This window comes from Protopterus annectens, chromosome 7.part0, assembly GCF_019279795.1.
Source record: "Protopterus annectens isolate FY-2018-M chromosome 7.part0, PAN1.0, whole genome shotgun sequence".
In the NCBI taxonomy this organism is placed as follows: domain Eukaryota; kingdom Metazoa; phylum Chordata; order Ceratodontiformes; family Protopteridae; genus Protopterus; species Protopterus annectens.
In genome coordinates, this window is record NC_056739.1 from 1,689,350,663 (window position 1) to 1,689,364,489 (window position 13,827).

General features: G+C 42.3%; 1 protein-coding gene across 1 annotated transcript in view; it reads right to left on the minus strand.

Annotated features, from left to right (window-relative positions):
* The window catches only part of TICRR (TOPBP1 interacting checkpoint and replication regulator), a 3,405,639-nt gene that overhangs the window by 1,622,057 nt on the left and 1,769,755 nt on the right, over positions 1-13,827 (minus strand). The window contains exon 12 of the mRNA XM_044078205.1: positions 5,203-5,296. Within this exon, the coding sequence (XP_043934140.1) occupies positions 5,203-5,296 (94 nt within the window). The remainder of the gene's footprint in view (positions 1-5,202; positions 5,297-13,827) is intronic.

A 13,827-nucleotide genomic window follows, 5' to 3' on the forward strand; every position in this document is an offset into this window, starting at 1 on the left:
TGTCCATTTTAGCGACAAGGTCCACTGTAGTATTCTCATGCAATACCTCGCTAGGGGAATCATTGGAATTGTAGAGTTAATAAGACCTAAGAGCCATAGGATCAATCTCGCTGGTAGTTTTAGGTGGTAAAGAATGGGTAGGGTTGTCGTGCATAGTGGATGAACTCTGGCAAGAAGAAGGCTGACTATCTGAAGTTTTGTATTCAAGTGGCATCCTATGGATTCTGTAGTTTGCATTGGAGTCCATTGACATTTCTTAAGATTTAATGAAATTCTTAGGTTCTGATGCAGGTGGAGTACATGGTCCTGGTATTCGCAAAGGAGATGTTTGGTGGGAACAGTGAAAAGACAATAGTGTAGATATGGGAAGATCTGGATGCTTTGAAGATGCCAGTGCACCACTACAAATGCTATGATCTTGGTGAACACCTTGGGGGCTGTGGTGGGATCAAATGGCGGAGCTCTGAATTGGAAATGATGGTCTCCCAGCTGACTATTTTGTGATGGTAAGCATCCTGGAGATCCCTATAGCACACATCAGATAATTCTGACTCAGCAGAGGTAAAATGGCCTGGACACTGACCAACCAGTAATTTTCTGTTTTACAAACTTGTTCAAGTGGCTTATATCTAAAATGGATCGGAGATTCCTAGTCTTTTGTGGCACTAAAAATAATCTGAAATAAGACTCCAGATTCTAACTGGGTGTGGGGAAACCAGCTAACTTTTTTCTAGCAGCTTTGATATTTTTATGGCTGCTAAGTCCCATAGATTGGGTGAAACACTGGGGGTATTCTTTTTCTTTTGTGATTGAAGAAAAACAGGAAATTACTAGCCTTTGGATATTATTCTCAACACCCACAAACCTGATATCTTTTGCCAAGCTTGAGGATGTATGGAGAGATGCCACCAGACTGTCTTCAGAGTGCAGCAGTTGGGCAAATTAAAGGCTTTCTCCAAAAAGGGACTTTGAAAGCCTTAGTTTTGTGGTATTCCTCTGCCTGTTGGGCATAGACTATTGAAACTGCCCCTGTGCCCCTCCCCCCAACAGGAAGGACTTTCAATTTGTGAGTCATGGAAAGAATCCTGTGATTTGTGGACTCTTACATGATCTATGGCTTCTACAGAATATTCTTTGTGGGGTGGAGATGCATACCTCCACTACAGAGACCGTCTTTCCATCTTGTTGACTACCGGTGGGTGTATCCTTAACTTTACGTACAAACAAGGTGGAACCATCATAAGAAGCATAAATGAAGGATGAATTAAAGCCTTCTGCAAACTCTCAGACACATCCGGGTGTGGCAGCACATGGTGATACCGGTGCCTGCCGCAATGGCTGTACTGTAAGCAGTGTTAGAGAGCAGATGCATGGTCACATTAGAAGACAATGACTGAAATGTGGAAAGCTTAGAGTCCACCATCTTTTGAACATCTGCCAGTAACCCAGAGAGAGATTTGGTGATTTTTGTCAAGTCTCTCATCTTGTAAGGGGAGTAAGACAATTGCGCAATTGAAGGGCAAATGTCAATGAAGTGCAAGTCTGCTTTCCATATCTATTCATCACCACAGACCGAAGAGCTTTCCTCCTACAACTGTTCCTTAGTGGCTACTGCCACCACCACAGCATTTACTAGTTTACGCTTAATCCAGTGCATGCTATCAGTTGGAACAGAAAAAATGTAATCTGCGTTCTTTGGAATGCACTCCACCACAATGGAGTCCTTCCATGCCTGTTGAGCATTTAGGTCTATGAGGGGGTTTATGGGTGGTACCACCCAGGATGAAGTTGGTCTGGAGCCTAACAGCCAAAAGCCTCCAAGAAAACAGACTCATCTGGAGAAGGGTCTTGGGATGTGCAACCCCCTTCTCTGTGTCATTAATTCTAGAAGGTCTCCAAAAGACAGATCCTCAGAGAGTGAGCAAGGGGAGTATTCTCCTTCCTCTAAGTCAGTATCTTCTGTGAATGACTCTGGTGAGGAGTCTAGAAATTTCCACTTACATGTACGTTTTCTGGGAACACCTTCTAGAGATTCAGCAAAAGGGTCAAAATCAGATGGAGAACCGACAAAGCAGATTTCCTCAGAAACTGTTGGAGTCGACTGTTCCTGTACTGCTGAGTGTAAGGGAAGAGAAGCAGAATGTACGAGGGGCTTGGATAGAGCAGGAGTATTAGCTGCCTTGTCTTTTGAGAATGCCAAAACTCTTTCAGAGGCTTTGAAAGCAGAAGTTATCTGTGCCATTGATCACAGTGCCAACAAGTCTTGGTTCTGAATATGATCTTGGTCCCAAGTTATCTAAAGTTGAGGTCCGGAAGGGAACAGACAGATCTAAGAACCTTGTTGTTAAATCACTCCCCTGAAACTTGGCTGCGAAGCTTCTGCTCGGAGTCTCATTTTAATCCAATGGTATCAGCATCTAGAGGGACTGGGATATATATATTCAGTGATGAAGATGCTAAGAGCTCCAGTGCCAACAAAGGAACTACAGTTCCGATCTGTTCCAATGAACCCAAAGCCAAAAGTTGGACTGGTTCAGATTCTTGTACGGAGGGGTTAAGACGGCCAACAGTTGGCACCCCCCCAGACAACAGTGTTGGGATAATGCCTGGCTGTATCTATGTTTTCAAAAGTTTCCTCATCATCCTGTTGACGTCCATCTTGGATGGCCTAGAGGATGAAGCTACTGAGTAGAGTCCAAAGTACCTCTTTTCCTGAAGTATTGTAAAGCGAGGACTAGAAGTCAGTGGCTCTGGTGAAAAATGAGTCTTTGGAGGAGGAGGAGTACTGGGCCAAGGGGATTTCGGTTCTGTCCTTAGAATTTCTGGGTCAGGACTGACAGGCTTGGTCAGCTTCAGTAATCTGAGTTTTCAGTGGATATACATACACACACATGTACATAGATAGATAGTTTTCCTATTATCTTGTTTAACCTTTAGTGTTATAACCCTTATATTTACACATTTACATGTACTGTTTTTTTTCTGTTGACCTTCACCATTTTTTCAGCCTTAATATCTCAGAACTGTTAGGCTTCAAAAAATGTTGTGTGCGCTCAAGCTGCTCGCTCAGGACCCACATACAAAGTGTGTCTATTGTCTAGATATGGCTAACCCATACACTGTCTGCCATTTGTCCAGAGTCCTCAGTGCTTGATTTTTTCAAACATGGCATGATTAGTTAGTTCTTAAGGGGATCCTTCCAGCTCAAATGGATGCTACCCCTTCATCTTCTCCTTCTAGCTTTTGTAGTAAGGAGAAGAAAAAAAACTAAGGCAAAAACACAACAAAGAAAATGAAAACTTTTTTTTTTAGGTCTAGTGAAAGTTAAGAAAGCTCTTACAGTCAGAGAGGAACACACTGGTGAACCGCTTTTGCGAAGCAGTAAACCTACACATCTGAACAGTTTAAATAGCAAACGAGACCAGAGTATCTGTAGTTCAACCTAGGGTGTTATGCGTATGGGAGGAGTCAGACCTCTAGAACTGAAAAGCTTGACATCGGCACCAAGGTCAGATCCCATCAGATCCACACAATCCACATGTCTGAATGGCCAAAAACAACACCATATTGGATCATGGTATAATGTTCCTAAAATGAAATCAAGAATAATAATCTTAGTATTAAAAGTGTTAAACTCAGTCTCTTCATGAATGCACAAACCACACCTCAAGATGCACACATTTTCCCAGCCAGAATTACATTAGCAAAGTCCAACTCTGCACTGATAAAACAGACAGGCAAGACAGGCATTCAAAAAAAAAAAAAAAAAAAAAAGGAAGGTGGTATGGTCCAATGCGCACTCTTACCTCGGGGAAGCATGGCTTGTGTCCTCATGCAGAGAAGAATATGGGGTATTGCCCCTTCATCTGCAAAGCTCTGAGTTTCAAGACAACCAGATGAATGCCATCCTGCAACTGGTCATCAAATGTCACTTATTGTACATTGATCCACATCACTGTGATCTGCATTATTACAGTTCAACTTCCTCCTCTTACAAACCAACACACTTGTCTTTATGCACAATATGTGCATGTTTATGTGTATGCATGCATGTAGACTGCCTCTGAGAAGATCAATGGAACAGTTGCTTTCACATCCAGCCTGCCTCCCTACTCCACAAAATCACCAATTTTTAAGTGGGTACAACACTAATGTTTAACTGTGATTGGTGTAAGGAAATCATGGCCAAAGTAAGGTATTAACATTTGTTTTTCTCATACATACAAAACAGAGCACATACTCAGACCATGAGAAGCCAGATCAATGATCATTTACTGTCACACTTGTCTTTTGCCTTACCCACCAAAGCCTGTCTGGTTTCACATTAAGCTTGTCTCCTGCCAGGAAAAAAGCTTTCATAAAGATCGTGGTTCATTATAATTGTCAGTAGATGCTGTTAATACTGTCCCACAGGTCTAAATGATGGCATGCCAGTATTTTTTCTTATTCTTGCAAGAAAAAACACTGCTGAAGACTCCAGCAGCTGTTCCCTACAGTGAGTATTCTACATTTGACAATCAAGAGCCATGTTAAGTGTCAACAATGGCTTCATCTTTACAACCGAGGCCAACACCTAACTTGCACAGCAACAAGTCACAGATTGAAAAGCAGTAGCAAGTTATCACAGGCAGGGAGGAGAGTGAGATGGCATCCTAATTATTAGCAAAGCATTTCACTTCCAGGCTTATTTTGGCATTGCTTTTAATTTCCTTCAAGATAATTTCACAAGCACATCTTAATTTTTTATCAAAAGTATTATGATATTAGTAAAGTATTTTATTATTTAAAACTGTATTTTTTTATAATTTAACATAAAAAATACATGCCTTAGCACTCGCTTTTCTAGCCTTGCAGGCTCGAACTAAGACAAGCAAAACTCTATACTCCTAAAGAGGGAGTTGTCAGAGGATGCTAAACTTACTTTGTTCTCCACATCAAGGTTTACTGCAATTAAAATATCCCACATACACAAGCATTTGGGGCAAATCAATCAAAATGTTTTTCACAACATGCATGGGACAAATCCAGATGAGTGCAAAATGCAGAAGATGTGCTACTTTTCCCAGAGTAGTACAGGTAAATAAAGCCATTATCTAAAGTGAGCAAACTAATTATCAACAAATGGCACTTAATGCCTCATCAGCTTTTAGCTTATATAAAATGAAAGTTAGATTGGATTTTTTTTTTCATAAAGATACTTGCCTCTTCCGCTAGTTGCTCTTTCCATTCAGCGTTCTCCTTTAATGTTGGACACAACACACACATCTCCAAACGAAGCAGCACCTGAAGTTGACATCTGCATAAACAATCACAGCTTTGTCAACAATTGTTGTAGTACACCTGCATATGACAAAATCATCTTGAAAGCACTAATCATACTCATCAATAAATGAGACTATATTCACCAAAGCAAAATCATACTGCATGGTATTAGACTAATTATCAGTAGGTAAGCTCTACTCAGTCACATTGTTCTCAGTATTTTGAAATCTAGGTTTTACATACAATCACACATTACTTAAAAGTAGAGTATATCTGTACATATGTAATTCTAAGCTCAGTTTTTTATAACTGATCTTTAAGTCAAAGCTCATTATATCCAAGTGACGCCTCCAGGTGTTTCTGCATGACTCTAGGTGTCATCTAGTGCTTGTTTATATTTGCATTAATAATTCTAAAACCATGCTACATACAATGCATTAAAAGATTTCAAATTAAAGCTTACACAGTGGCAAACTATATTAATATTTGACCTCTGTCTACTGCAACTAATGGAATATTAATTGCTGTTCCTAAAATATTTATACTGTAATAAATTTCATGTTTTTCTAAAAATTTCAGCTACAAAGTAGCACAAACAGTACTGCTTAGCCTCATAAGAAAGCTCTCATCTGGATGAACAAACTGCTGCAGACAAAGTGTGTGTAAATTCAGTGCTGTTGAGATATCCAAGTTGTTTACAAAATATTACAAACTTAACAGTTACTGTGATAAAGTACAGTTGTGTACACTTACCATAAATGTAGATGTTCGAGTGTGTTCATTGTTGCAGTCATTACATTTGGGGTAATCTGCTGGCAAGCTGCCTCAGTCGGCCTGAATAACAAAGTCTTAGGTCCTGCGTCGGTTGCTGTCTCCTCTTCCATGGCGGCAGGGGTATAAAACATGCAGCCAACACCATTTTAATCAGTTTTTCTTGCCCCAGATGTCAGGTGCCCCCCCAAATGGGGAGCAGAAATTATATATACATGTAATTTAGAACACAAAAAATTACTTCCATCTAAAAGCAAATACACCAAAAAGGCTTTTGAGCATAGTAAAGGAAAGAAGAGGTATAATTAGAGAGAAAAGGGGGCGGGTGGGTAACCCAGACTGCAACAGTGAACACACTCATCTAACTTATGTAACATCTACATTAATGTAAGTGTACACAACTGTACTATGATTCTTCGTGTTTCACTGTTGCAGTCATTACATTTGGGTAGAATCCCAAAGCTATGGATGGGAGGATGGAATTATACAGCATTAGGAGCAGCTATAAGGCCCTGCAGGACAGCCGTGGCAAAGCCTGCCCTGGATTTAGAAAAGAGAGGTAAATGGTAATCTTTGGTGAACGTATGAACTGAGCTCCAAGTAGCAGCTTCTAGAATGTCTCTGGTTGGAACTCCTCTGAGAAAAGCTGCAGAAGTAGATGAAGCCCTGGTGAAATGGGATCTGATCCCCTTGGGGACAGGTTTACCATGCTGCATGTAGCAGAAACAAACACAATGGCTTATCCATTTTGAAATAGTCTGCTTTGAAATAGCCTTCCCCCCTGCCCCTGCAGCAAATGTCACCAGTAGTTGCTTAGACTTTCTTAGAGATTTTGTCCTGTTTAAGTAGAATCTTAGTTGTCTGTGTACATCCAATGAATGCAGAATCCACTCCCCCGTTCTGCAGATTTGGGAAAAAAGTTGGCAGATGAATGGTCCGATTAAGAGCCACACTGGATAACACCTTAGGCATAAAGGATGGATTGGTCCAGAGGGCCACCCTGTCTGGATAAAAGATAATGAAAGGCTCCACTGCCATGAGAGCCTGTAGTTCTGAAATCCTTCTAGCTGAAGTGACTGCTACAAGAAAGGCTGTCTTCCAAGAAAGATATTTTATGTCTGCAGTAGAAGCTGGTACAAAAGGGGGTAGTTTGAGATTTTCCAGCACAAAATTGAGGTCCCATGCAGGAGTTGGTGCTCTCCTGTGAGGTCTCAAATTTTTGCCTCCTCTGAGGTACTGCTTAGCAGGGGATGAGAAAAGAAAGGAGGCTCTGTGTTGTAATGAGCCGAGATGGCAGAGGCATGGATTTTTATATAAGAAAAAGATAGGTCCTTGTGAAGCATCTCAGTTAAATATTGCAGAATCTGAGGAATATTGGGCATTGCTGTGTTTATGCCTTGTGCTTGGTTCCAGGCACAGAATCTTTTCCATTTATCAGTCAAGATTTTCTAGTACTAGGCCTTTTAGCCTCCAAAAATGACATCCATCATAGGTTTACTGAGAGATGTGACTGGTGAAATTAGTTGATGCATCTGTAGTCAGGGTTTGGGTGGCAGGGGGTAGAATGAATGACAGTCCCTTGTTTTGGTGACAGGCCTCTGTCCACCATAGGAACTCCTGTTGCAGACAAGGAATGAGGGGAATCATTGTTTCCAGGCTGTGACAATGTTGACTCCATAAGCTTTTTAGGTACCATTGAAGTTTCGTCATATGCAGTCTTGCATATGGAATTAGTAGAATGCAGGAAGCCATGAACCCCTAAGCCTGCAGAATTTGTCTTTCAGATAGGTGGGTTTTTGTGGCCACTTGTTTGAACTATGTTATCAACTGAATTTGTTTGTCTGGCATGAGGTAAGCCATCTGAGCATTTGTATTCAAGCTTGCACCCAGGAGTGTAATTATTTGAGAGGGTGCCAAATTTTTTCGTTTATGGTGTACCCTAGGCATGTTAAAAGCCTTTTTACAAATGCCAGATGTTGTAGAAGAGTGTCCTTGTTTTCTGCCTGAATTAGACAATCGTGCAGATAAGGATAAATTTGAATGTTTGTCTGCAAAATGCAATCACTGGTGGCAGGCACTTTGTGAAGACCCTGGGCGCAGCAGATAATCCAAAGGGCAGTGCAGAGAACTGGTATTGCAAATAGCCTGCTTTGAAGCGGAGGTATCTTCTGCAAGATTCCCTGATTGGGATATGCAGGTAAGCCTCTTTTAAGTCTAGAGTTACCAACCAGGCATCCTTGCCTAGCATAGGCAGTAACTGTTGTAGAGTCAGCATCTTGAATTCTGGAATGTCCAGGAAGGTATTTAGAATGGATAAGTCCAGAATTGGATGCCATGACTTGTCTTTTCTGTATACCAGGAAAAGTCTTAAATAAAAACATTGTCCTTTTTCCTTTTCTGGTACTAGTTGAATAGCCCCCATATCCATGAGGGACATGACTTGTTTCTGGGCCTATGCCCACTGATTTGGAGGCAGGTCTGGCCATCCGTTTGGAATTGGCAATGTGTGGAAATGAAATCTGTATCCCTGGGATACTCTATTTAAGACCCACTTGTTCTGGGTAATTAGATGCCAATTTTGAGCATGAAGTGCTAGTTTCCCCCCCAAAGGGGCTGCCAAAAGATAAGTGCTTGGAAATGGCAGAAGAAAGTCATTGAGACTGTTCACTGTAGGGGGGTGCTTTGCTACTTCCAGATTTGGAGGTGGAGGCACTCCATTGTTTTGTTCTGTATGTTCCTTGTGACTGAAACCTGGAGCCTTTGGAGTGTCTGGGTTTGACCTGAGCAGCTCTGTTACGTACTGGAAAGGACAGATTCTTAATAGCCCAGTGCCTACTTTACCTGGGTGGCTGCACCTGTAAAAATATTTTACAGTTTGCATAGATTTAGCTTGGTCTTCCATCTTTTTCAAAACTTCTTCTGCCTTATTACCAAAAAAGACTGTCCTGTTGTAAAGGAGCATCCAACAATTTAGCTTTAACATGATCAGGCAGATTTTGCTCCTTGAGCCAAGCATGCCTTCTTATCACAGATCCAGTTACGGCGGCCCTGCAAGAGGCCTCCAAGGAATCAAAACCACATTGCAAAGTATGCTTTCCAACATGTTCAGCTGAATGCAATAAATCCTGCAACTATTTTCCACACAATCAGAAATCAACATCATTTTCTGTATAAGTAAGCCCATGACATGCTATTGATATTTAAGCATATGAAATTGAAGTTTAAAGCCCCAATTGCCAAGGTTGCAGACGTATAAACCTTCTTACCCCATCTATCCAGCACCCCTGGAGTCTCTATCAGAAGGGGTAGGTTTTTAGCAGTAGAAGCTTTAACACCCTTGGGACCCTGAGAAATTGTTTCAGGGTCAGCAGTAGGATTTTTGAAAAGAAACTTGTGGGAGTCAGGAACCCTGTAATATCTGTCTGGCTTACTAGAAGCCGGAGGCAGGGAATCAGGAGCCATGCTGGATTCTGAAAAAAACATCAGCAATGGGTTGGGAACCCCCGATCAAGGTAATTAAATCCTCACCCATTTTGATCATTTGTTTTTTAGGCATAGGGGCCTCAGCACGTGGCTCATGCTTCGTTTTTTTAGACATAGAAGTTGGCTTTGGCCTTGTTTTTGATGATGGCGTTGGTTTAATATACAAATCTTTAAGGCCTGAAAACACCCTCAAAAGCCGGTGCATGCTCAGCGTCTCCAGACCCATCCAAGGGAGAGAGAAAGTACAGTTTTGTACCTACCATAAATGTAGATGTCCGAACTGGATAGCATCTGCAGTCATAACAAGTGGGTTGTCCTGTCGTCAGGCAGCCCTGCAGTCGGCCGGATTCCAAAGTCCGGGTCCGGCTTCGGCTGATGTCGCACTCCACCCGACGTCATCTCTGTTGGTCTTCGGGTATAAAAGCATCAGCCGACGCCATTTTCCTCAGTGTTTCTTGCCCCAGATGCCAGTAGCCCTCTGCAGGCTAAAATTTGGATAGATGCCAATGTTTCCAAATAGCTAGAGGTAAACACAACAATAAGCATGTATGTACATATATACAAACAAATACACCATAAAAGACTCCCCCCCAACAGCTAGCTATTAGGAGGGTAAACACCCTAGGAGTACCACAGAGGGGAAGGAGGGAGGTAATCCTGACTGCAGATGCTATCCAGTTCGGACATCTACATTTATGGTAGGTACAAAACTGTACTATGTCCTTCATGGATGCATCTGCAGTCATAACAAGTGGGTAGAATACCATAGCCAACTAGGAGGAGGATAAAAGTAGATTATGGTGTGTTTAGGATCCCTTGCAGTACAGCAGTGGCAAACCCTGCTCGGGATCTGGAATATAGAGGCAAATTATAATGCTTGGCAAATGTATGCACGGAGGTCCAAGTAGCCGCCTCAATAATGTCTTTGGTTGCCACTCCTCGTAAGAAGGCTGTGGTAGTGGCTGTTGCCCTTGTAGAATGAGGTCTTATGTTCTGTGGAATTGGTTTTCCATGGAAGGAGTAACAGTATCGTATGCAATTTCCTATCCATTTGGAGATTGTCTGTTTGGAAATAGCTTTTCCTTCCCTTCCTGTTGCATAGGCTACAAAAGTTGGTCAGTCTTTCTGCTATTTTTGTTCTGTCCAAGTAGTAGCGTAGCTGTCTATGTACATCCAAGGTATGCAGTATTCTTTCCCTCTGTTTTGTGGGTTGGGAAAGAAGGTAGGTAGGTGGATTGCCTGGTTTAAAGACACTCTGGATACCACCTTGGGCATAAATGTAGGATTAGTCCTCATGGACACTCTATCTTGGTGGAAGATTAGGAAGGGCTGCACTGCCATTAAGGCCTGTAGTTCTGAAACCCTCCTTGCTGAAGTAATTGCCAGTAGGAAAGCAGTTTTCCATGACAGGTGTTGTAGGTCTGCTGTTGCTGCTGGTTCAAAGGGTGATAGTGTCAACTTTTCTAGCACAAAGTTTAAATCCCAAGCTGGTAATGGTGGTTTCCTTGGAGGTTTTACATTCTTGATTCCTCTGAGGAACTGCCTGAGCAAAGGGTGCGAAAAAACAGGTGGATCAAAGCTGTATTCTGCTGAAATAGCTGATGCATGTATCTTGATGGAGGAGTAGGACAGGCCTGAATGAAGAAGTTCGGCCCGATACTCCAGAATGTTAGGCATATCTATGTTTGACACATCTTTTCCTCTTTCCGTACTCCAAATGACAAACCTTTTCCATTTTCCAGCATAGTTCCTTCTTGTTGAAGGTCTGCGTGCTTCAAGAATAATGTCTTTAACTCTTTGGGAAAGTTCTGGATTAGCTACTGCTATGTGATGTTCCATGCAGTCAGTTGCAGCGTTTTTAGGTTTGGATGTATGATGCTGTAGTTGTTCTGAATTAACATAAAAGGCATCAGGGGTATTGGACACATATTGTGTAGAGAGATGCTCTTCAGTAGTGGGTACCAGTGTTGTCTTGGCCAGTTTGGAGCTATCAGGATTATCCTTGGACGTTCTTCCTTGATTTTTAGTAGTACCTTGTGTATCAAAGGAAGAGGTGGGAATGCATATGCTGTTAGGCCTTTGCAGTTGAAGGAGAGTGAGTCCACTTTCCATGCTAGTGGGTGGAATGTCCTTGTGCAGAATTTTTGAGCTGGTGATTGAGAGGTGATGCGAATAGGTCTATCTGTGGCATTCCCCATTTCTTTGAGATGGTCTTGAAGATGTCCGGTGCAGCTTCCATTCGTGGGCATCCGTGGTTCTGCTTAATATGTCTGCTAGAGTATTGTCTTTCCCGGTACAAATATTGCCTGTAACTGAATGTTGTAGCTGAGTGCCAGGGTCCACAGCTCCAAGGTCATTCTGCATAGGGGTATGAATGAGTGCCTCCCTGTTTGTTGATGTACCACATGACTGTGGTGTTGTCTGTCCTTATCATCAACTGGCCCTCTTTGAGAAATGGTTTGAACTTTTGGATTGCCAGTTTTACTGCCAGCATTTCTTTTAGATTGATGTGCAGGTGAAGTTGATCCTGTGTCCACAATCCTTGCACGCATTTGTCCAGCATGTGGGCCCCATCCTAGGTCTGAAGCGTCTGTTGTGATGGTCTGGCTTGGTTGACATCTGCGAAAGGGTAGGCCTGGGTTTGACTGGCATGCCTGAGCCCACCATAGGAACTCCTGTTTTAAGCATGGAATTAGTGGGATTTCTGTTTCTAGACTGTGTCTGTGTTGGGACCATAAATTCTTTAGGTACCACTGTAGTTTCCTCATATGTAGTCTGGCAAATGGGACCAAGATTATGCATGATGCCATGAAGCCCAAGGCCTGCAGAACTTTTCTTGCTGTTAACTTGTTCAGTTTTGTTAGTGCCAAGAAGTAAAGAGGAAGTTCTTTTCGTTTTTCTGTAGTCAGGAATGCCATTTGTTGTACTGTGTCCAATTCCGCCCAAGAATGTCCTTGTTTGGGATGGTATCAGCCTTGACTTTTGTAAATTGACTGTGTATCCCAGTCCTTGTAGCAAGTAAATGACCCTTTGTAAATCTGTTGTCAGCTTGCTTTTGTTGTCCCCTTGTAGCAGGCAGTCGTCCAGGTATGGGTAAATTTGAATTCCCTGTAGTCTGCAATGGGCGATTACTGATGCCAGGCATTTTGTGAATACTCTGGGCAGTAGATAAGCCAAAGGGCAATGCTGAGAATTGATAGTGCTCTGATCCTGCAAGAAATCTGAGGTATCTTCTGCAGATTGGTCGAATGGGGACGTGCAGGTATGCCTCCTTGAGATCTAGAGTTACCAGCCAAGACTCCTTGCCCAGCATGGGAAGAAGTTGCTGTAGGGTCAGCATTTTGAATTTTGGGACAATGATGTATGTATTTAAGGTGGACAGGTCGAGAATTGGTCTCCAACTTTTTCCTTTCTTGGAACTAGGAATAGTCTGGAATAGAACCCCTTTCCTTGTTCTGCTGTTGGCACTCTTTCCACAGCTCTCATGTTTGCTAACTCCATTATCTGGCGTAGAGCCTCTGTTTTTGATTTGGAGGTAGATTTGGCATTCCTCTTTTGACTGGTAAAGTGTGGAAGTGAAACCGGTAACCTTGATCTATGGTTTGTAAAATCCACTTGTCTTTTGTTATGTAGTGCCAGTTCTTTGAAAATAAGGTTAACTTTCCGCCTAGAGGAGCTGCTATTTGTTCCCTGGTAGGCGGATTTAGGATTAAGTCACTGTGGTTGTGCTGATGTAGTGGCAGTGGCTGTGTCTGTGCCTCTGTTGTTACCTTGCCACTGTCGCCCTCTGTAGGCACCTCCTCTGGATTGGTTTCTGCCTCTGGAACGTCTATTCCTGCCCCTTTGAAATTTTGTGGAGTCAGGAAAGGCCCATTTTTGGCAGGCCAGTTCCTGCTAAACCTTGGGGTTGAACCTGCAAGAAATCTTTAACAGTTTGAACAGATTTTGCCTTTTCTTCCATTTTCTTCATAACCTGCTGGGCAGGCGTACCAAACAAACTTGTCTTGTCCATAGGAGCATCTAGCAACTTAGCTTTAACATGATCCGGTAAAGCTTGTTCCTTTAGCCATGCATGCCTTCTTATCACTGTGCCTGTCATGGCTGATCTAAATGAAGCCTCCAGTGCATCATAGCCACATTTTAAGGAATGGTTGCTAACCTGTTGTATGTTATTTACCATCTCTAATACATATTTCTTATCAAGAGATTCATCAGTGGTTAGGTTTTAGTTAACTGATCAAGCATAAACTCTTGGTATTGTATCATGTGAAACTGACAGTTTAAAGCTCTAGCTGAGAGAGTAGCTGAAGT